At 39.8% G+C, this 22,464-nt stretch overlaps 1 protein-coding gene across 1 annotated transcript in view; it reads right to left on the bottom strand.

Annotated features, from left to right (window-relative positions):
* Window positions 1-22,464, bottom strand: part of LOC137644080 (alanyl-tRNA editing protein Aarsd1-like) — a 97,065-nt gene that overhangs the window by 22,223 nt on the left and 52,378 nt on the right. The window contains exons 4-7 of the mRNA XM_068377017.1: window positions 20,150-20,346; window positions 17,719-17,915; window positions 16,238-16,344; window positions 15,570-15,727 (exon numbers count right to left, since the gene is read on the bottom strand). Of these exons, the coding sequence (XP_068233118.1) occupies window positions 15,570-15,727; window positions 16,238-16,344; window positions 17,719-17,915; window positions 20,150-20,346 (659 nt within the window). The remainder of the gene's footprint in view (window positions 1-15,569; window positions 15,728-16,237; window positions 16,345-17,718; window positions 17,916-20,149; window positions 20,347-22,464) is intronic.

The following is a 22,464-nucleotide window of genomic DNA, read 5'->3' as shown; positions in this document are numbered from 1 at the left end:
ATTCACTTCTCATGTTAGGGAGATCAAATTTATTCATCAAATTCCATTAAAAAAGTTTTAAAAATAAGTATGTGTGTATTTATGGACTTGTGGAATGCACCGAGTGATTTTTTTTTATTTCTTATGTGGAAAATTGTTTCAGAATAAGAGTATTTCATGTTACAAGTTTTCTTCTGGAATTAATCAAAACTCATAAACCAAGGTACTACTGTACGAGTAATTATTTTCACATGATTGGAGTACAATTTCTATGATTACCGTTCTTACATAAAAACTTCATATTTAAGTCACTAAACATTCAGCACTCATCCAAGGGGTTTGTTCTTTTATAAAAATTGAAAAACAACAACGTGACCTTCATCTGTGTATAGTTTATGCAATGAACATAATACTGTATTCATCTAAAATAAATTCATACAGAGCATAATTAAAATATTCATGTTAATTCTTCCCATTATGAATCTAAGACTGGAAATATATCATCCTCTGGTAGATAGATATTGATATTTTTGGAATTGTGAAATGCACGAGTGATTATCCCTTATTTCTTATGGGAAAAATTGTTTTGGTTTACAAGCTTACTCTTGGAATGGATTATACTGTACTTGTATACTGAGGTACCACTGTGTGTGTATGTGTATATGTATATAGACATACATATACTTAAATATATACATACATACTGCACGACAAAGGCCTCAGACATGTCCTTCCAATTGCATCTGTTTATGGTCTTTCCATGCCAGTCTATACAGCAAAAAATTTTCTTTTGCTCATCAATCCATTACCTTCTCTTTCTCTTCTTCCCTTTGTTTGCAATCGCTAGGGAACTACTCTATTATTCTTTTTGTCCATCTATTATTTGTTATTCTCATTATATGTTCTGCCCATGTCCATTACCTTTATTTTTACTTTTTGTTAGAATATCCTCTACTTTAGTTTGCTCTCATATCCATGTTGATTTTTTTCTGTCTCTTAGTGTCAATCCCATCATTATTCTTTCCATAGCTCTTTGAGTTGTAACTAGCTTATATTCTAATGGTTTAACAAGTCTCCAAGTTCCTGATGTGTAAGTTAATACTGGTAGGACCATCTAATTAAATACTTTTTTTAGAGAGTGGCATTTTATTTTTCATATCTGATTTTGTTTACAAAATGCTCTCAATTCATTACTTATCCTTTTAATTTTGTTCTCATGTCCAAAGGAAACACTTACTGTCTGTTCATTAGCAATCTCTAGAGGTTCGTCCATAATCTTATTTGTTCTCTCTCAGCTTTTTCATTGAACATTACCTTAGTTTTACTCATATTCATTTTCAGTCCTACTTTTCTGCTTTTGCTATTCAAATTTCTATCATCTTTTGCAATTCCTCTCAAGATTCACTAAATAGAACTGTCATCTGCAACTTTTAAGTTGTTAAGGTAAGGTATATGTGTATATACTGTATATACATACACATATGCATATATATACCCAAATAAGGCACAAAACGGATTTTGAAGCTAAGCGAAAAATCTATTTTTGGGTGAGATAGCCATGTCGTCCTGATGGAAGGTTCCTATTGATAGCTTTCTAAGGAATATTTGGCTACAGTGATATTCCCAGAGAATTAACCTTTAGGTCTCCAGAATTCTAACTCCTGGCGCGAATATCCTTAAAATATTACTCAAGGATATCACATAATATCAGGGGACATATATCTTGATACGACACATAGCAATCTTCACCCCGAATAGCGTTTTCGTTTCAAGGGGGAAGAGTGGCGAAAATAGAAGGGGAGCCGTTATCAAGGTTACCCTTCCTCCCGCACTACTACGGAGTATCCAAGATGGTGCTCATTCCTTGTAGCATTGAGCATGGTGCTACAGATATAGAAGTTTTCGGGAGGGATCTTGCCTATGCCTTTTCTATGGAAAAGGAGGGTAGGTCCATCAGGACGACATGGCTATCTCACCCAAAAATAGATTTTTCTTCACTTCAAAATCCGTTTTTTGGGCTCAAGCCATGTCGCCCTGATGGAAGCTTACCAGCGAATTACTAGAAAGTACTGTATCTGAGGATTTTCATAGGTGCCTTAACCTTGGGACAAATTTTTTCTACAGTCATCCGGACCATTGAGACATATGACGTTACCGTTATACGTCATTACCACTAATCATGGACAATGTTAGGGCTTCCTGCTCCCTGCAGGGAAGAGTCATACTAAACAGTAGAAAAGGGGTTTCAAGGTTTGCATATATTGTATGAACAAACATAAGTATCAACTAGATATACAAAGGTCTCACGGTTTGTATATGTTGTCAGAACAACTAAGTATCAACTACTGTATATCCATAGTTTGTAAGCATACAATAATATGAGGTTTACTTAATTAAATAAGTAAGAGAACTCTGGCCATATTTATTTTGCTAATTGCAGGGCAAAATAAGACGCAATTACACTCTAATAGACATTTATTTTGAATAAATGTCCAAATGGAATAACGAGTGTAACATGTTACGGGAATTATACATACAACGTATACAGAAAACGTTTTCCTCCCTGAGAGGGAAGAAATGATCAATGCCACTCTGAAATTTGCAAATTTTGATAAAATTTTCTAATATAATTTTCTGTACATGTTGTATACTATCAACACTGTGTACTATGTACACATGGCACAAGTATTATCTGTATAATTCCATACCTGAGATTTTGAACAGTCTTAGTGTCACCATGGTGACACCCACTTAAAAGGTATCGCACCAGAAGTGTCAACACCTTTTCACCCTAATTGATAGTCCCAATCAATTCACTGTTCATCGCAGCACTAGACGACAGGTTTTAATACACTACCTGCCGCCACCATGTGATGCTTCAGCTTGTGCATTTGCTTTACATAGTGTTTGTAGAACACTCTGGATGACTTCCATCCAGTATATGAGCGAAGACGCTCAAAGTCCATATACTGAAAGAAGTTCAGTGATGAAGCAATTTTTCTCGGATCATGACCTGCGGGTGTACTGTCAGGATCCGCTCTGCGAATGAAGTAGGAGAGCTTCGCCCTCAGTTGTTTTAGGGATAAGTTTGATCTTGAAGTTTCTCCTTTGAAGAGCTGTCTTCCCCTGAAGTCTGAAGTTCTTCAAAGATAGACCTTTAGACACTCTACTGGACACAGAGAGACATCTTTCTTCAGAGAGCAGATTCTCCAGGGACCCCATCTTTTAGTAGGTAGCTCGTTCTTGGCGAGAAAGGTTGGATCAGGAAAGAGATTGTTCTCCCACTTCTGTGAACTGAATGTGGCCCTCATTTCTTGATAGGGCTACTACAGTATTTCACTAACTCTAGCCCCTGAGGCTATAGCAAACAGGAAAATAACCTTTTGGGTTAGATCCTTGAGAGAACAATCTTCATTGTTCACAGATGAAGCATTATGTAGGACCTCGTCCAAGGACCATGAAATGGGCTTCAGAGGAGCTGCAGGCCTAAGTCTAGCACATGCCTTCAGGATCTTGTTAAAGATTTCGTTCATCAAGTCCTCTTGAAAGGCGTATAGAAGAGGTCTAGTCAGGGCTGACTTAAACGTAGTTATCATGTTGGCAGCCAGACCTTGTTCATGGAGGTGGATAAAGAAGGACTGACAGAAGTCTATTGAAATTTCTTTCAGTTCTTTTGCTTTAACGAAAGCAACCCACTTTTTCCAAGACGATTCATATTGTCTTCTAGTTGACTTAGACTTGTATTCTTCTAAGAAGTCTATACTGCCTTTTGAGATCCCAAATCTTTTCTTAAACGCTAAGGAGAGAAAATCATGAGATGAAGGTTTTGGGTTCTCTGTGATGAAGCAAAGACAGTCGACTTCTGAACCAGTCGAGATAGTGCTGGGTTCGGTAGAGGGGCCGGCCTCAGCTTCAGTTCCATCACTAGAGGGAACTAGTTGCTCTTGGGCCACTTGGGGGCCACTAGAGCTGCCGTTCCTTGGAAGGATTTCAGCTCGTTGAGGACCTTCAGCAGAAGGTTGGATGGAAGGAGCAGGAAAATCCGGGTCCATTCGTTCCAACCGAGGGACATGGCGTCCGTTGTCTCCGCTAGAGGGTCCTCGTATGGGACTACATATCGAGGTAGTTTCTTGTTGTCGCTCGTCGCAAAGAGGTTGATCTGCAGTTCCGGGACTTGTTCCAAGATGGAGGAGAATGAGTCTGCGTCTAGGGACCATTCTGACTATCAGCTTGAGCCTGGATAGAGTGTCCACTGTCACATCGCGGAACCCTTGTAGGTGAACGGCTGATAAGTGCCATCTCTCTAAACAAAGGATGGCTAATCTCACATGGTTGATATGGGACGATCTTGAGTCTTGTCGGTTCAGACATCTCATTATCACTTCGCTGTCCAAGATCAGTCTGATGTGGACTGATCTGCGAGGGGCCAGTTTTCCAAACTTCAAGAGGACTGCAATGGCCTCCAAAATATTGATGTGAAAGGCCTTGAACAGAGATAACCAAGTCCCTTGGACTTTCCTTTGATGGTAGAGAACTCCCCATCCTTCCGTCAAGGCATCCGTGTGGATGGTCACCGACGGCAGAGGTAGTTGCAAGGACTCAGTCCTCGTTAGGCTCTTGGCCTTCGACCACGGCTTAAGAAGTGATCGTAGTAAGGCCGGTATCGGTCATTTTAGATCTCTTCGAGCGTTTGATGCGTATCTTCTCCAGACTCCTGACGCATCTTTCAGCTGTGCTCTTAGCACTGGGTCTGTTACTGCTGCGAACTGGAGAGAGCCCAGTACTCTTTCCTGTTGGCGTCTTGAGATCCTGTCGGATTTCAGTAGTCTCTTGACAGACCCTGCAATCTCCCTCCTCATCCCTGAGGGAATGGAGAGGCGGTGTGACCTCAGGTTCCAATGGATTTCCAGCCATTGAAACTCTTGAGCTGGAGAGTGTCGAGACTTTTTGAAGTTGATCTTGCATCCCGGATGTCCCCGGAACTGGATCACTTCTTTGGATGCTTGCAGACGAGCCGTTTCAGATGCTGCCCACACCAGCTAGTCGTCCAGGTACGCTGCTACCTGAACGCCTTCTAGGCGTAGTTGTTGCACAACTGCGTCCGCAAGTTTCGTGAAGATCCTTGGGGCTATATTTAGTCCGAAAGGTATGGCTCTGAGAACATACTTTATCTTCTGTAACTTGAATCCTAGGTAGGAGGAGAGGGGGCGACTGACTAGAATGTGCCAATAGGCATCTGCCAGGTCTATCGAGACTGTGAACGTCCCTTTGGGTAACAGGGTCCTTATGTGTTGAAGGGTTAACATCCTGAACTTGCTGTTTTCTATGAACTTGTTGAGTGGCGACAAGTCCAGAATGACTCTGAGTTTGTCCAAGTCCTTCTTGGGAACACAAAACAGCCTTCCCTGGAATTTGATGGACTTTGCTTTCCTTATAACCCGTTTGCTCAAGAGCTCTAGAGTATATTCTTCTAATGAGGGGGTGGAGTGTTGGAAGAATTAAGGAAATGATGGTGGAGACTTGTTCTGTTTCCATCCTAGTCCAATCTTGATTAGGCTGTGGACCCAAGGATCGAAGGTCCAACGAACCTGAAAATGTTGGAGACTCCCTCCTACCGGAAGCATCTCCTTGCTTCGATTGTCCGGAGGGTTTACCTCCTCGACCGCGTCCTCCCCTACCTCTTGAGGGATGTCTAGAGGAGCCCCGTCTGGATTCTTTACCTTTCAGCCGAAAGGTAGTGGTTTGCCTCTCAAACCCGGGGCTGAATGCTGATGACTGGGCAATCAGCTGTTGAGGCACCACTTGGAAGGTGGTCTGTATTTGGGCCACCACTTGGGGCACCGCGGTCATAGTGACTGTGGGATGTTGTTGAGCAGGTCGAGAGGGAAGTCTAGGCTTCTTCGTCTTCCCTTTAGGTTGGGGACCCGCATCCGGGGAAGACTTCCTCTTTGAGATGCCCCACTTCTGGAGAAGGTTCCTATTCTCCGTGGCAGCTTTCTCAACTACCTCTTTGACTCCTTCGTTTGTGAAGAGGTCTTTACCCCAGATGTTAGAAGATATCAGCTTCCTGGGTTCATGTTTCACTGTTGCAGCAGCGAACACGAACTCTCTACAGGCTCTCCTAGCCTTCATGAAAGCTTATAGGTCCTTTACTAGGGTGGCCATATGCATTTTGGCAAGGACGATGAGTATGTCTGGGGTACTTCTCTGGCCTGCACACATCTCTAAGCAGTTTTGTAGGGATAAGGATGCAGCAAGTCTCTCTTTCGTCTCTTGTTCCTTGCGCAAGTTTAAGTCAGAAAGTTTAGGGAGATTCTCGCTACACTGTCGTCCAGCTATGTCTGCGTCCAGTTTCCCTACTGAGAAGGTTAGGTGGACTTCCTTCCATTCCTTCTCTTCAATGGGCAAGGCTAACAACAGAGGCCTGCACTCATCTAGTGCAGGGCATGGTTTGCCTGCCTCCACTGCTTTGGCGACAGTTTTAAATGCCTTCGACATAAAGGGGAAGGCTATTGAAGCAGGAGCAAGAAAGGTAGGGTGTTTCTTGCTCAAGGCGGACACTTTCGATAGCCCGCCTTTTTTAGGCTACTCGACAAGAGTGTCTGTGCCTTATCGTGGTCGAAAACCGTGACCTCCTTCGGTTCCGTCTCCTCTTTTGACGTTGGTTCATGCTTCAGTCGAATGAAGCAATCCGGGTAAGCGTTAAAGCTTGGCCAAAACTGGATGTCGTCTAAGGGGATGGCTCCCATCTTCCCCGAGATGTAGTTTGCCGTTAGTAATCGGCATAAATTCCGCATACCTCCAGGGATTGGTTTTGGAGCAGGTTGGGAGGTCTTGGACTCTGGGTTGCTTGTATGACCCTCGGGAGGCGGTAAGTGGAGCTTCACGGAGCTCTCTCTCGGGTCTCGCTTCCCTTGCTTCGCCTTACTTACGAATGTTCTCCATTAAGGCCGTAAGATGAGCCAGTGCCTGGCTCATGTTGTCCAATGGAGGGGTAGAAGCTGAAGATGTCGAGGGTGACGGCTCTGGTGCCGGCACAGACGGAAGGAACTCCGACTCGACATCATCATCTTCTTCCGGAGGTAGAGTAGACTCCTCCTCGGGATCCTCCTTTAGTAGATCCTTTTCAGTGTCCGTAGGCACTTCCGACATCCTTTTCTCCAGGTGGATGTCCATGCTTTGCAACGCCTTACTGACATCCATCTCGATGGCAATCTGGATGCAGGGAGGTCCGGGTCGTGCTTGGGGTACGACAATTTCACTACCCGCTTTTGGGAACAGCAAGCTACCCATCCTATCGTTAGGTAGGTATGGTCCCAGAGAGTTCTTTTGGAACCCTCGTACCCACTTGCGCAGCTTTTCTCGTGCCGCATCCCTCGACTCCGTTGACTTGGGGTCGTCGAAACCTTTGGTCACCAAGGTCCGACAGATATTGCAGACTTGGGGGTCCCAGTACTGCAGGGTTTCAGTAATGATGGTGCAGGGGGCATGAGACCTGCACGCTTTGTGACCGTAGAAGTTCCTACTCCTATGGTTGCAGAAGATCGCATCACATTTCATTTGGGGTTCCTCCTGTAAAGAAAGGAAAATTAAACGAGTATGCGGTTATTTATCACACATGATAAACAGATTATCCAAAATATTAATATTTTAACCATTATAGCTTAGGATAGTAAGCTAGAAAGAAATTAGGAAAGACACATACTTGTGTATCCTTTCCAATCAATTGCTATGACCTCCCTTCAATATCAAGGTTATAGAGTTTCCTTGATCAGAGCAAACTCAAAAGAGAAGAGTTCTAACCTCTAGGGATAGAAAAGTGTATATTACCACTGACCCTTCCTAAATTATTTAATATTGTGGGGTAAGTTATTAACTGATTTCTAAGAGTATTGAAGGAATTCTATTCTTTCACTATAGGATTGGTCTCAGCAATATACTACAAGGATACACAAGGTATGTTGGAAAATAACTACTGTATAATATATACTATAGTTTTCTGTCTGCAGTATATGCTATACTGCAAATATACTGGCTACAGTATAATCATATACTGTAGTTCAGCCGGAATGTTTCCGGCTAGGCTAGCACCTGGCAGCACGGTCCGGCCGGCATGTTGCCGGCTGGGTAGTACTTGGCGGCACCAGTCCATGCCACCGGCTGAGTTAGTACCTGGCGGCACTGGCCCAGCCGGCATGTCGCCGGCTGGGTTAGTACCTGGCGGCACTGGCCCAGCCGGCCTGTCTCCGGCTGGGTTAGTACCTGGCGGCACTAGGTGACAGAGAGAGAGAAAGCATGGAGTGAGGGGCTGCCTTATTAAAATGTATATTTACAATAAATAAGGGTGTAGGTATACAGTAGGGTCCCGAATTATGCGAGAATTTGGTCGATCAATGACCTCGTATAAATGGAAAATCGCATATTTCGAAACACACAACTAACAGAAATAAATTACATTTGGGCCATGGCAACCAGCAACTTGCCTATTCAAACGTGTTTACCACCCATTTCCAATACTTTCTATATACGATACTGTATTATTTTATACTATCAAATTGTATTTGTAAATAAATCAAACATTTAATATACTTTAAAGTTCTAATAACTTGAAAAAAAGGTTAAAGTTACAACCAGGATGTGTGTAAACACCGTATATTTCTCGTTATAACAGGAAACAAAATACAGACAAATTTTAATGTTTGTCATATCTATTGTATAAGACAACTGGTGAATAGCAAAACCATCACTGTGTAAAGTAGCTTTTGTTGTATCATTGAAAATCCTAAATTATCAAAATAAAGGAGATTTCATATTACGAGTTTCCTAAACACGCCAAAAAGCACAATGAAAAATGACGACCATTGTTTTGTTTACGTTTATCCCCGTCATAACGAAGAAACGAACGCATTTACACATCTTTGTATAGGTTAGTTTTATATGATGATTTTGTTATTACCAAAGTTGTTCTACTTAATTTTTTTTAGAACTTCGAAATAAATGAAAAAACGTTTTCCTTTATGACGCCGCCTGAAACGGAAACCTTCCATTTGTTTACTGTACGCTCCATCTTCGATCATACAGTGATACCTCGGTACTCGACCATAATCCGTTCGAGATCCGTGTTCGACCTCCGATTTGTTCGAGTACCGAATTTTTTTTCCCCATAAGAAATAATGGTATATATTCTATTCCGTTCCCAAGCACTCGAACAGGCCCAAAATATTAATAAAACGTGTACCTAAACAACAATAATTATCTAAATGTGTATGAAATTGGTCAGAAAATCCTATAAAACAATTTTAAACCATTTACTGTACTAAAATAAAACAATTTTAAACCATTTTCTGTACTGTAGTGAACATACCTTTGAGCAGCGGTTCGATGGCATACAGGGATGGATGTGGAGAGGATGGAAGGGGGAGGTTACTGCTTGGAAGGAGAGTCCCCTTCCATGATGTGGCGGGGTAGTTCTCCTTCAGGAGTTATTTCTCTCTCCAATGAAAGGGTGGGCAGATCTATTTCAGGGGTTTCTTCTCTTCTTTGTCTCTTCTTTGGAGGAGAAACAGGCTTTGATGTAGCAGCTTTCTTTTCTTTTGTGAAAAACTGGTCTATTGTTAATTGTTTCTTCCTCCTCTGCAGTATTTTTCGAAAATGATACATGACACTATCATTAAACATATGCACTGCCCGGTTTGCTACTGCAATTTCTGGGTGGTATTTTTCAGCAAAAGCCTGCACATCTGCCCACTTGGAACAAATTTCATTGATGAGAGAACTTGGAACATCCTCCCTTACCTCATCCTCTTCTGAAGATTCCTGCTCCACAATCAGATCCTGCTGCTGTTGTTGTTGCAGGTGCAACAATTCCTCCACAGTCAACTCGGTAGAATGGCTTTCTACAAGCTCATCAATATCATCCTTGTCGACCTCAAGCCCCAAACTCCTGCCCATGACAACAATTTCCTCAACGACATCAGTGTCATCAGAAATTACAGGGGTAGCAGTGCTTGGACCCGCCTCTGGTTGGAAACCTTCAAACTCCCTCTCTGTGACACATGATGGCCACAGCTTACGCCAGGCAGAGTTCAATGTCCTATAGGTCACACCTCGCCAAGCTTGGTCAATCATGTTAACAGAGTTGAGGATGCTGAAGTGTTCCTTCCAGAATTCCTTTAGGGTCAACTTCGTGTCACTGGTCACTTCAAAACACTTTCTGAAAAGGGCCTTGGTATAGAGTTTTTTGAAGTTTGAAATGACCTGTTGGTCCATGGGCTGGAGTATGGGAGTAGTATTGGGGGGCAAGAATTTGATTTTGATAAAGCTGTATTCTTCTTTCAAGTCATCCTCGAGACCTGGAGGATGTGCAGGAGCATTGTCCATAACCAGAAGACATTTCATTGGCAAGCTCTTTTCAATGAGGTAAGCCTTAACCTGGGGGGCAAACACTTCGTTTATCCACTCAGTAAAGAATTGTCTTGTGACCCAAGATTTAGTGTTCGAGCGCCACATAACTGGTAGTGCACTTTTACAAATATTATTTCGTTTGAACACCCGGGGGTTGTCCGAGTGGTACACTAACAAGGGTTTGATCTTGCAATCGCCACTTGCATTTGCACACAGCAACAATGTTAGCCTATCTTTCATTGGCTTGTGACCTGGCATCTTCGTCTCGTCCTTGGTAATGTACGTATTGGCTGGCATTTTCTTCCAAAATAACCCAGTCTCATCACAATTAAAGACTTGTTGTGCGATCAAATTTTGTTCATTTATGTACCGATCGAATTCCCCCACGTATTTATCGGCTGCAATTTGATCCGAACTAGCTGCCTCCCCATGCCTAGTAACACGATGAATACCTGTTCTATTACGAAACTTTTCAAACCAACCCCTGCTCGCTTTAAATGTAAATAAATCACTTTCACTGGTACTCGGACTTTTCTTCACTAATTCTTCATAGATATGCAACGCTTTTTCACAAATGAACGCTTCACTAACACTTTCCCCGGCCAACTGTTTTTCTTTAATAAATATTAAAAGCAACTTTTCCATCTCCTCAATCACTTGTGGCCTTTGCTTAGTTACCGCCGTAACTCCCGTTGCAACATTCGCCTTCTTAATCATTTCTTTATGCTTTAAAAACGTAGAAATGGTCGACTTCGCCATTCCGTATTCTACCGCTAAATCGGACACTCGTACACCATTCTCATATTTCGCTATAATTTCCTTCTTCAACTCGATCGTTGTTCGCACTGTTTTCCTCTTCTCCTTCCCCTTAACACTCATTACTTTCTTGGGACTCATTATGAAAGCTAAAAAAGCAATTAAAAGCACTGAAAATCACTAAATCACAACGAATGCTGATCGCGCGTTGTCTGAGTGACGCTCTCGAGAGAACTGATGCTTCCCGAACAAGCGAGAGTGGCCGAGATGGCGCGATCATCACAAAGCCCATGCGGTCGTCACGTGTTCGGCTGGTCGAGTACCGAATTTTTGGTCGAGCACCGCAGCAAAAATTTCTCGAAAATTTTGGTCGAACTCCGAATTGTTCGAGTATAGAGTCGTTCGACTACCGAGGTATCACTGTAATAAACAAACGAACGCATTAAACACACATGATCAAAGTGATAACTATTGATATTAAAAGCATTTAGTAAACATTATGTTATTACAAATATTTTACTTACCATATCCATATAAATTCCTAAAATCGTAGCATAGCAGGAAAACATTTTTTCATACGTTTATCAACAATAGCAAAGAGCCGCTATTAACAATATGGTAATTTACGATAATTCTAAACTGTTACGAAAGATAATTGTCCTTTCCATATCCAAAATACTTTTCTTAGCTGCTGTTATAAGTTGTTAGAGAAATAGAGAGAGGTAAGAAATGAGGGGGGTAGCGAAAGGTATCCTAGAGAGAGAGAGAGAGAGAGAGAGAGAGAGAGAGAGAGAGAGAGAGAGAGAGAGAAGAGAGAGAGAGAGAGAGAGGAGAGAGAGAGAGAGAGAGAGAGAGAGAGAATATGATGGTTTTAAATGTAATAAACAATAATTATGATAGGTTATAAGACATTGGTGCTTATGAAATATTAACTGTATAGATGGTTTGAATAAGTTAAGAAATGGTATAAACAATGCTTTGTTATTGTATTCGTACGCTCATATTCTTGAGAGCGAGAGCTAGACATCAGCTCATCTGATCACAGCCAAAAGTCAAACAAAAATAAGTCGGCAATACTCGATTTATAAAACATTTCCGAAATTTAAAACAAAAGTACAGGGCTTTCTTAAAGCACAATTAACTATTTAAATAGTAGAAATTTTCTAGAATAAAGTGAAGTTTCCTAAAAATAGTGGTTTTCTGACGAAATCGGATGTCATATTTTAAGCTACGATTGAAATGGATTTATACTCGGTATAATTTTTTGTTTTATATTCAATTGATGCTTTTTAATAAAACCTATTTTGGGTTCTTCATCCACAGTATATGTAAGTATTGTATAACACCGGAGGGAGAGAGGGAGAGAGAGAGAGAGAGAGAGAGAGAGAGAGAGAGAGAGAGAGAGAGAGAGAGAGAGAGAATCAGCTGTTGTAATCGAATGCCATGTTTTTGTTTCTTGTACCACTTGAAGCGAGGAAATGATCACCGCAACTAATAATAGTCATGTTAATTTCATTCTTAAACTCAGGTTGTAATATGTGAACTAAGATTTTATTTTTTACACACATAGAGAGAGAGAGAGAGAGATTTGAGTCTCTCTCTCTCTCTCTCTCTCTCTCTCTCTCTCTCTCTCTCTCTCTCTCTCTCTCTCTCTCTCTCTCTCTCTCTCTCTCTTTTGGAGAGAGGATTTTATAATTACACCTTGTACTATACAAAACAAATCATTGTAAAACAAATCTATATTGTTTAGGTGACAAAATATTGGCCTACGTGTGAAAACCTTGAATACCCACAGGGAAAACTAAAGCTTTTATATATTCTATACTAAATAAAAATAATGCTTGAATATACCTTCATTAACAATACCATTAAAATTATCGAAAGGTTAGAGAAAGATAAAGATTGCCGAGAATGTAACCACAATTCTGTTTACATTTTGTCAGCTGGATTCGCATAGTTAAAAGTTGATTTCATTGTTGATATGGAATTTTATCCTTTAAGAGGCTATTTATTATGAAATTATGGTAATAAAATGTAAGATAAATATCGTTTGGTAACATTTATTATCAAGCACTGTATTTAGGGCTACCAATATACCTAAAAAGACAGTAGATTTGATATATTTTGTAGTGCTTGACTTGCAGACTTTGAACAGCTTTGCAGAAACCATTACCCTTAAATCTCCACAGGAGACAAGTATCGAGTTATAAAAATAATTCTAGGAGATATACTATCTCCTGTTGAATTGATAAAACGTTACACGAGGGTAAGTGGGGATAATGAAAGTATACTGAAGTGCATAGGCTAGGTAGCCTAGCGCAGGGCGAGATCTCGGTTACCTAAATCGGCGAAACTCTAATGTATACGATCGACATAAGGAAGAGGAAATTTGTATGCATAATATATCTTTACTAGTATAATTGTGCCTAAATAGCTTTCATAATTTATTAACCTGTTAAGCGTCACCCACGTGATAAACCGTTCACCACGATCTACTCGGTACCCGCCTTCAACTGCATATTCCGTTCACGACTTTAATTGCCTTTTTCAAGCCGTCAGTCACGTGATATTACGTTTACTCGAATAGTAAGTATAGGATCACCATTTATCAACACTCTCAGCATATGGGGGCTGTAAATAGAAACTTGTATGATGTCTGGCAACTATTTTTCTGAAGGTAGCTTGATGTTAGAAAACTGGTTTCCTATCAGTGCGCTTCGGGCGTTCATGCGGAAGTGGTTGTTTGTTGTTCCTTTTGTAATGAACGGTCTAAAGAGGAAGGTTATTTCTTTAGATGAAATAAATGATATTGTTGAGGAATTTGATAATGATAACCTGTTTGATAATGAGAGCACTAGTTATGAATCCTCCAGTGATTAGTATATTGAAGAAACAAAGTTTTCTTTCGATGCCGAAAGCGAAAATGACTTCTCATTACCGAATGACTGGACGAGATTTCACAAAACTATATAGGAAAGGAAACGCAGAGAGAGAGAGAGAGAGAGAGAGAGAGAGAGAGAGAGAGAGAGAGAGAGAGAATAAAGTGGATAAATAATGTACAAATGTATGATGAACATATTTGAAAACTATACAGGAAACGATATGGAGAGAGAGAGAGAGAGAGAGAGAGAGAGAGAGAGAGAGAGAGAGAGAGAGAGAGAGAGAGAGAGAGAGAGAGAGAGAGAGAGACGGGGGGGAGAGACTTATCCCTTTGCTTTTGTTGCTTATCCAGGAGTAAGATTTACGATTGAAGATAAAAAGAACCCATTAGAATATTCAGTATTTTGTAGCCATTTGAAATGAAATAATAGTGGTATCAATTGTTTTTTTTACTCTACCATTTAATTAATATCCCTACTTTTAACTATAAATACAAATTATAAGCATAAAGAAATTACATTAACTATGAAAAATTATCATTAGTGAAATGACCGCTCGGGGCAAAAAAAGCGTGACGGTGCGTTAGCGGCAACCTGGTCCAGGGGGAACGCTTAACAGGTTAATGCTATTAGCACTGGGAATGTCGTTCTGCTAACTAAATAACACATGCATAACGAACGACAGCGCCCATGGCGCTTCCAGTGACTGGCCAAGCTCCAAAACACATTAAATTAAACTAATTTCACTGTGAAGCAGGAGCCAAAAATTATACACTGTAAAGATAAAATACTCAACTTTCCAGAGGCAGCAGCAGCTGGAGATTGCATATTAAATCCTCTCAATAACTATCAAAAACGTTAGATAAAAGGGAAAACCACCATGCGCAATCGCTACTAAAATAGCAATGAGCACCATCTTGGATACTCGTAGTAGTGCGGGAGGAAGGGTAACCTTGATAACGGCTCCCCTTCTATTTTCGCCACTCTTCCCGCTCGTAACGAAAACGCTATTCAGGATGAAGATTGCTATGTGTCGTATCAAGATATACGTCCCCTGATATTATACGATATCCTTAAGTGAAATTTTAAGGATATTTGCGCTAGGAGTTAGAATTCTGGAGACTTAAAGGTTAATTCTCTGGGAATATCACTGTAGCCAAATATCCCTTAGAAAGCTACCAATAGGAACCTTCCGTCAGGACAACATGGCTTGAGCCCAAAAATACCTTCTAAAATCAAATTTGCTCTGCCTCAGCATCATAGAGGCCAATGATCTAGTTTTAACTTTGAGACCAAAAAGGTAAAGGAAATATAGCATACCCATGCCTCCATACAGTAGTTACTATCAACTTCTAGATTAACTCAAAACTTAAACTAAACGAGGAGGCCTTTAGCAAATAAAATAAAAAAGAAAACTTTTAATCTTAAGACTAGACATTAGCATTTAAACAGCTTCAGGAGAATCATTATGAACATCAGATAAGTAAAGAAATAAAAATTTATATCATAAACATACCATTATTTTCTTACAGAAAGATAATTCATGCTTACCTCATCATTAATTTCATTAATGATGACAGCAAGGTAATCCATATCACCATCTCTTCTGTGGTGGAAATATACTTTTGGACGAGGATTTTGTGATAAGAAGTTTTGACCCTCACAAACTGCAAGATCCTTAAATGCATCCCTCAGTGACTTTAAGCTACCTGGTGAAATAACATGAATTAGCTCCTTAATTACAAGAAAGATCATTTCAAACCGGCATCTAAAAATCTTTACATATTCATCCAAAATTACTGGCAAATGTTACTATTAAAATCTAGATATATAGGAGAAAAACTAGTAAATCTAGAATACTGTACCGAACTGTAATTTCTATTACTGTTTATAATACTGTAGTACCTCGGTTTGCTAATGACTTAAAAGTGAGCAAATTGGTATACAAGCATGGAAATTCAAAATTGGGTTGAGTATTGTATCAGTCTGCAAGTAGAAATTTCCCTAAGTATGCAAATTTTTTGGGACAGGTACTGTATGAACAAGACTATCCAGTGATGTACAGAATTTTTCTGGTGTAATGAAATACTGTACTAGGTCTGTAAGTCAAATAAATTTTCTTTAAACTTTTTAAATGAGTTGAGATATGTCAATATAAATTATATAGTGTGTGCAGTATAAATTTTTGTGTAATGTGTGCAATCAGCTTTTACACTTACTTTTCAAATCTTTCTGCAATTTCTCAATTCTATTAACATGATCTGATGGACAAGTACGAAGTACTGTGTTTAACTCCCGTTCTCTTGTAACACATTCTCCCAGGTACCTAAAATATGCAACAAATGCTGAGGAAATAATCAAATGACAAGTAATGAACACCTAGGATTAATAATTAATCTTTCATTCAGTATAACATTCAATAATCAATTACGTAAATAATTTTGACTTGCTGGTAAAACCTTTAAAAGAATAAAAGAAAAAAATCATAAATTCAGTTAAGCATAAATTCATTATTTAGTTTAAAAATATTAAACCATCTATTTCATCATAAACCCTCAATCAAAATAAGCCTACATTTGTGGCTCAAATGTCACCTGAGTAATGTCAGTCTACACTCATATGTGCCACTTTGAACCTAAGGCCTCCATCAGTCATTTGCCCTACTTTTTGAGTCCGCAGATATAACAGCTCGGTTCAAAATTTCCAGGGTTGTTTGTATAATCACTATTTTCCAATCAAGTCATTATCTATTAGCCACTTCACCATTCTTCTCATCATTTTTCACTACTGTCCTCACCAGATATGATAGCCTGGACTAATGACAATATCCAGTCCAGTCATCAGGCCCACTCTTCATCCACACTGCTTGTTTACACTTTGACATTTGTTACAACTCCTCTCTTCCCTTAGTTCACTGCATGACAGGACTGCATCATACCTACCCTACCCGCTGAACAATCTTCCTGGTTGTCTCCATCGTGCGTTCAATATAAGCTTATCACACATATAAACACATCCTAATGAATATTCAGGAAATTTGGAGAAATTTTGCACAAACCATGCACAAGGTCCAGTTAATAAAAGCCAATTGGAAAAATAAAGATGAAGAAAAATTAATAACTATGAATAAAATTGTATAAACATTACAGATCTTGAGAGCAAAACAAGACCTTGGCTGCCTAACAGATACACAGGAGTGACTTTGTCAACATTAGAGTCCTGCATTTAGAAAATGTATACCTGGCCATAAGGAAATTTTTTATCTTTATGAAGTTTTTAAGCATGCATTACAGCTCAGATATGACTATTGCAAATTGATGGTGTCAGTATTAACAAAAGTCAGTGTTTCTGGCTCATCAATCTTAAAACGAGTTCTTGTAGTGCCACTCCCAAACAAAATTATAAGTTAGGTAAGTGACTGATGGATACTTGAGTCCAGGTAGCACATGTTTCTTTATAATATCCTTCTCCTGCCTGCTAGACAAAAGCCTCTAAGTCTGTGGACATTTGAGACCATATTTACGGGTTCATGTGAAAGACAGGCTTAAATAAAGAAAAACTGGTTTTGTGTTAGAAAAAATATAATACTGTACAGCATGTCAAAAATCATCTTTGTAAAACTCAAAGAGGGTGTAACATAGAAATAAAACATGTCTCTATCTTTTGAAAAGATAATAATAAATATATAAAAAGTAAATACCTTAGGACTCTATTCCCAGCAACAAAATACAATAGCATTTTGTTGGCTTTTCCTTTTTCTGTGTATAAAAGCTTAATTGCTTGAATATCTGCTAAGTTTTGAACATGTGTTCCACAGCACATATTAGAATCTATACCATCCATAGTCACCACTCTCACTGGTCCAACGAGATCGTCTGGTAGGCCTCTGGTATGTGACTGTTGGCATAGTAATTCCAAGATGAAAGTATTATCAAAAAGCACTTATTAACAAGTTATAATGTTACTATATTAGGGAAAATCTGTTCACAAGCTTAGCACATTACTTGAATAGAATTATGTTGACCCAACTAAACTTATAGAGGGTGTGAAATTCCAAATAAAAAATGTCAAAACTGGACATTTATTCACTTTGCTCATAATTTACTGAGTATTGTAACAATAAAACTATTTATAATTTCATAGATACCAATAATCAATTCATTTTCAACAAACATTTCAAAAATAGCTTAAATATCAAATAAATAGGACAACCACAACGTAGTTATGATAGAAATTTATTTAAAGAAAATTGTATGTACTTATATTTCAATGGTCACGACAATGTACCTTCTCTCATTTGTCGAAGATTTTCATGTGATTCCTTTACCTCACATTTACTGTAGAAATACACAATCCTTATACAACATAGTTCATTCCCTATTTCATTTCCTCTACTGCCTAGCTATGAAAATTTTTCTCCTTAGTTTCTCACAGATCCTTTCTTCCTTTAGGTGTTATCATAATCATCTTATTAGCCAAGATGCAGCCCTAGTTGAAAACGTAGAATACCGCAAGCACAAGGGCTCCAACTGGAAAAGCACCCCAGTGTAGAAAGCAACTTAAGAGATAAATATAACAAATTTGGAAGTAATTTGTATTTTTCAAACAACACGAGCTGGCGAACAGCGCGTTGTTAGGCGATATTCTAGGGCTGGCAAACAGCAAGCAGGCGAGTGACCATCACAAACTGGCAAAAGGCAACGGGAGAGTGATAAACATGAGCTGGCAAGTGACAAAAACAAACTGGCGAGTGACGAACACGAGCTGGCGAGTGATGATCACGAGCGAGTGAGTCACAATCAGTACCTAGCAAGTGACGATCACAATCTGGCGAGTGACAATCATGAGATGACGAGTAATGATCACGAGCAGGCGCGTGTCGATCACAAGGAGAGCTGCAATCATGAGCAGGAGAGTGGCGACAGGATTGTCGATCCTTGGATTACGAGCGCTGTTTCCTGACAGAGGGTGATGGCAAACGTCTGGTCGGCCGGAGAGGACTACGATCCCTTAACAACGAGGAGAACCTGTGACGGCAAGGGTTCTTGTCGTCAACAGTAGGTCGGTGCTGAAGATTCAAGCCTTTTCTGACCAAAACCACATAATTTACAAGATTTTTATAATGCTGCCAAATCCAATTACACCCCTAAGAAAAACAATAACACTTCATGACACAACCACTCCAAAAGAATGAAACAAGATGCTAAGTCACTGGTCTGATCACGTCCACACTACGGTGAACCACCATAATGCTGATGATGAGTTGGTTATCAATGTTCTTCCCAATTTATTACTCCTTCAGGATCTTGACAAGCATCTAGAATTTCACAAGTTCAGAGTTCAATAAAAAGCATTAAAGGCAAAAGCTGCAGCCTTGATGGCATTTCTGGAGAAGCTTTCAGGCTGAGTGTAGTGACTAACGGACTGCAGCTAAGTATAGCATGCAGATTTACCATCAGGTTGCCGACCCTAATCCCGCTACCCTAAATTTAAGTAAATGGCTCAGTTAGAACACTGAAGTTACTGGGCACCAAGCTGCAAGTATATGTACTTCAGGTGAGATTTTTCTGTGTCATTATTACAATACTAAAAAAAAAAAAAAAAACTAAGATCTATTTTATAGCAAGACTGAGAAATGATGGACACATTAATAAGGGAGTAATCTAAGCAAAATATATATTTAAAAACATTTTTCTTAAAGGCAAAATTAGAGAGGAAACTTAATTGTCCTGAAATGAATAAAAAAGTCACAAGTGAATAGAGTCTACATCTATAACTACCATGACAACCTTTTACCTTGAGAAAAAAATATTTGGACATTATCTAACAATTGAAGACTTACAAAAGCTCCTCAACACAGCAAGCAAATTATACTATGGGACCCTCTCAAAAATAAGGAAGATGAGAATTTCCATAAGCACATCATTTACAAATTGCAAATACAGTAACAAGATTGGGTGAAACACAGCATGGAATGCAAATATAAAGTAATTTCACAAATGCAATTGCAAGAACACCTACTTCTGTCATGAGGAAGCAATTCCAATGCCAGTCAACTAAAACCCTCATAACACAAACTATTACACCTTAGGACACCAGGTTCAGTCAATAGCTCATTTAACATGACAAACCTCTTTTAATTTGGGGTCAGCAGCATCATATTCCATAACTGTCACAGGTATAGCACTGCGAAGTTTCAAGTTGATGGTGTCTTCTAGGGCAGAAACTTTCTCAGCAGTAAAAGTGGAGGTATTAAATACTATGTAGGATACAGTGTCACCTAAGTACCAAGAGCTGGTCGCATACCCAAACTCGTCTTCGGAGATTGCTGTAAGTGGGAGCTCATCAGTAAATATTGATCAATGCATAAAAAAATCTATCACTACTGTATAAATATATAAAATTCTAAAATTTCATAAATATAAGCTTATATTTTACTCATCCAAAATTTGATGTATTCCTAGGCTCTACTATAGCCGAGTCCTTCCTGCCCCTAGGCAAAGTCCTTTCTCAAACTTGTCACAAATAATATTCAATGCCTTGATAAGAAAACATAATCATTGCAGCTACTATACTTATTATCATATATTTAAAGTACTATCTTTTTAATGACATGCTGAGGCTCTGTATATATAGTACTGCTAAATGTGAGCAATAGAAATCAATTTCCTGAATGTGATAGGAAGTGACAAACCAAATAATCAGAATTACAAAATATCACAAGTGCTTTGACATACCAGGATTTAAATACACCACTTTGGCTATAAGAACTTCCTCTCTCCTAAGGATAAGTCTCCTATTAAAGGACAATAGTTTATGCAGTATTCATGTAAGAACAAATCTCAAATCTTTAAAGAAATTACTTTTCCTAACTATAGAAACGTAAATACTTTAACAGGAGTATGACTTCAGCAATGATGGAAAAGAAGGTAAAATTAACGAGGCATTTAACTATAGCCAGGCGGAGGGGAATCCTATCTATCTGTCAGTCAGACACTCACTTTTAACATAAGGCCTAGGATTTGCATGGTGGTTGAGGTGGGATATGTACAATAAAGGACTCAGCTGCGTAGTTTAAAATTCAGCATCAACAAGTCCAATCACAAAAAAAAATAATTGGTCCCCTCCTAACCCCTCTGATCCTGATATCAAGTCTTTACAACAAAAACAGTGAGTCCAGATGTATGTGCGGATAGATGAAACTGACAGATTCCTTCTTCTTAAGTGTTTGAGTTTTTTACACATACAGTCTAGCTATCATAGAGAAATTAGTTTGCGAAGAAAAAAATAACTCTGCTTATAAAAAACTACACTATATCTCCAACCCATCTATGTTAACATTGAATTAATAAACATGACAAATTCAAAGATAATTTGTATTTTTCCTAACCATACAAACCTTAGCTATTTACAGAGGGTTTACCTTTTAGCGCAGCTGAAATGGCGAGCCATTAGAATTTAACGAGGGAGTATTACCCCCGCGCTAGTTAGCGGGGGGGTAGGGGAGTGGTAGCTAGCTACCCCTCCCCCCCCCCTCACACACAGACGAACGCTCACTTTCACTTAGAGGTAGGACTTGTCTTGGGGGACAGGGCTGGCGGGCAAATATGTGTAAATAGCTAAGGTTTGTATGGTTAGGAAATATACAAATTATCTTCGAATTTGTCATTTGTTCCGTAACCGAAATACAAACCACGCTATTTACAGAGGGTGACTTACCCCTTAGGTAGGGTGGAAAGTCCCCAGCCATACTGGCTTTGGCTTTACCCGGGGACTCAGAATCCGAGTGAGTCGCACTCGAGAAAAGGAGTCCCTGCACCTCACAAGTTCCTTGCTCCGCAAGAAACCATGTGGCCTACGTAAGCTTGTGTGTGAAGGAAGAAGTGTGACCCGTCCTAGACAGTTGACCTGGAGTTCCAGAAGGAACTCTGGGTTAGGACGTTCCCAATACCACCTCGTCAGGGTATGGGGGACGCGACAGTATTGACTCAATACTCGGAACACAAGGAAGCATGGTTTACCTGCAGAGGTTCGAGGTCAGCTATGCAGAGACCAGGATTCTGCTTCCCCGTAGAGGGGATGATGAAGAAAGAAATAAGAGCCAGACATACTTCTTTCGTTCATGCAGACTAAAACCTGATAACAATGCCCTCAACCTTCTGTTACCTGTCCAAAAAGGAGCCTGAGGTTAGACCAGCTGTTGTGTAGCCACCACAGAGCGATAGAAAACGTATCGAGACTCCTGTGGGTCACGCCCTGCAGGAAGCGGGCTGCGAAGGTCATTAGACGCTTCCAGACTCCAGCTTGTAGCACCTGCGTTACAGAGTAGTATTACTCGAAGGCGAGGGACGTTGCGATGTATCCAACATCGTGCTGTAGGGCGACGTGACGGGGGAGGGTCTGGAGACAGGTCGAGATGAATGTCCTTGAGTCCGGGCTGAAGAGG

The sequence above is a fragment of the Palaemon carinicauda genome, chromosome 7, assembly GCF_036898095.1.
Source record: "Palaemon carinicauda isolate YSFRI2023 chromosome 7, ASM3689809v2, whole genome shotgun sequence".
Taxonomy (NCBI): Eukaryota; Metazoa; Arthropoda; class Malacostraca; order Decapoda; family Palaemonidae; genus Palaemon; species Palaemon carinicauda.
The sequence above is the reverse complement of the archived record's forward strand: the minus strand, read 5'-3'. Positions and strand labels throughout refer to the sequence as shown.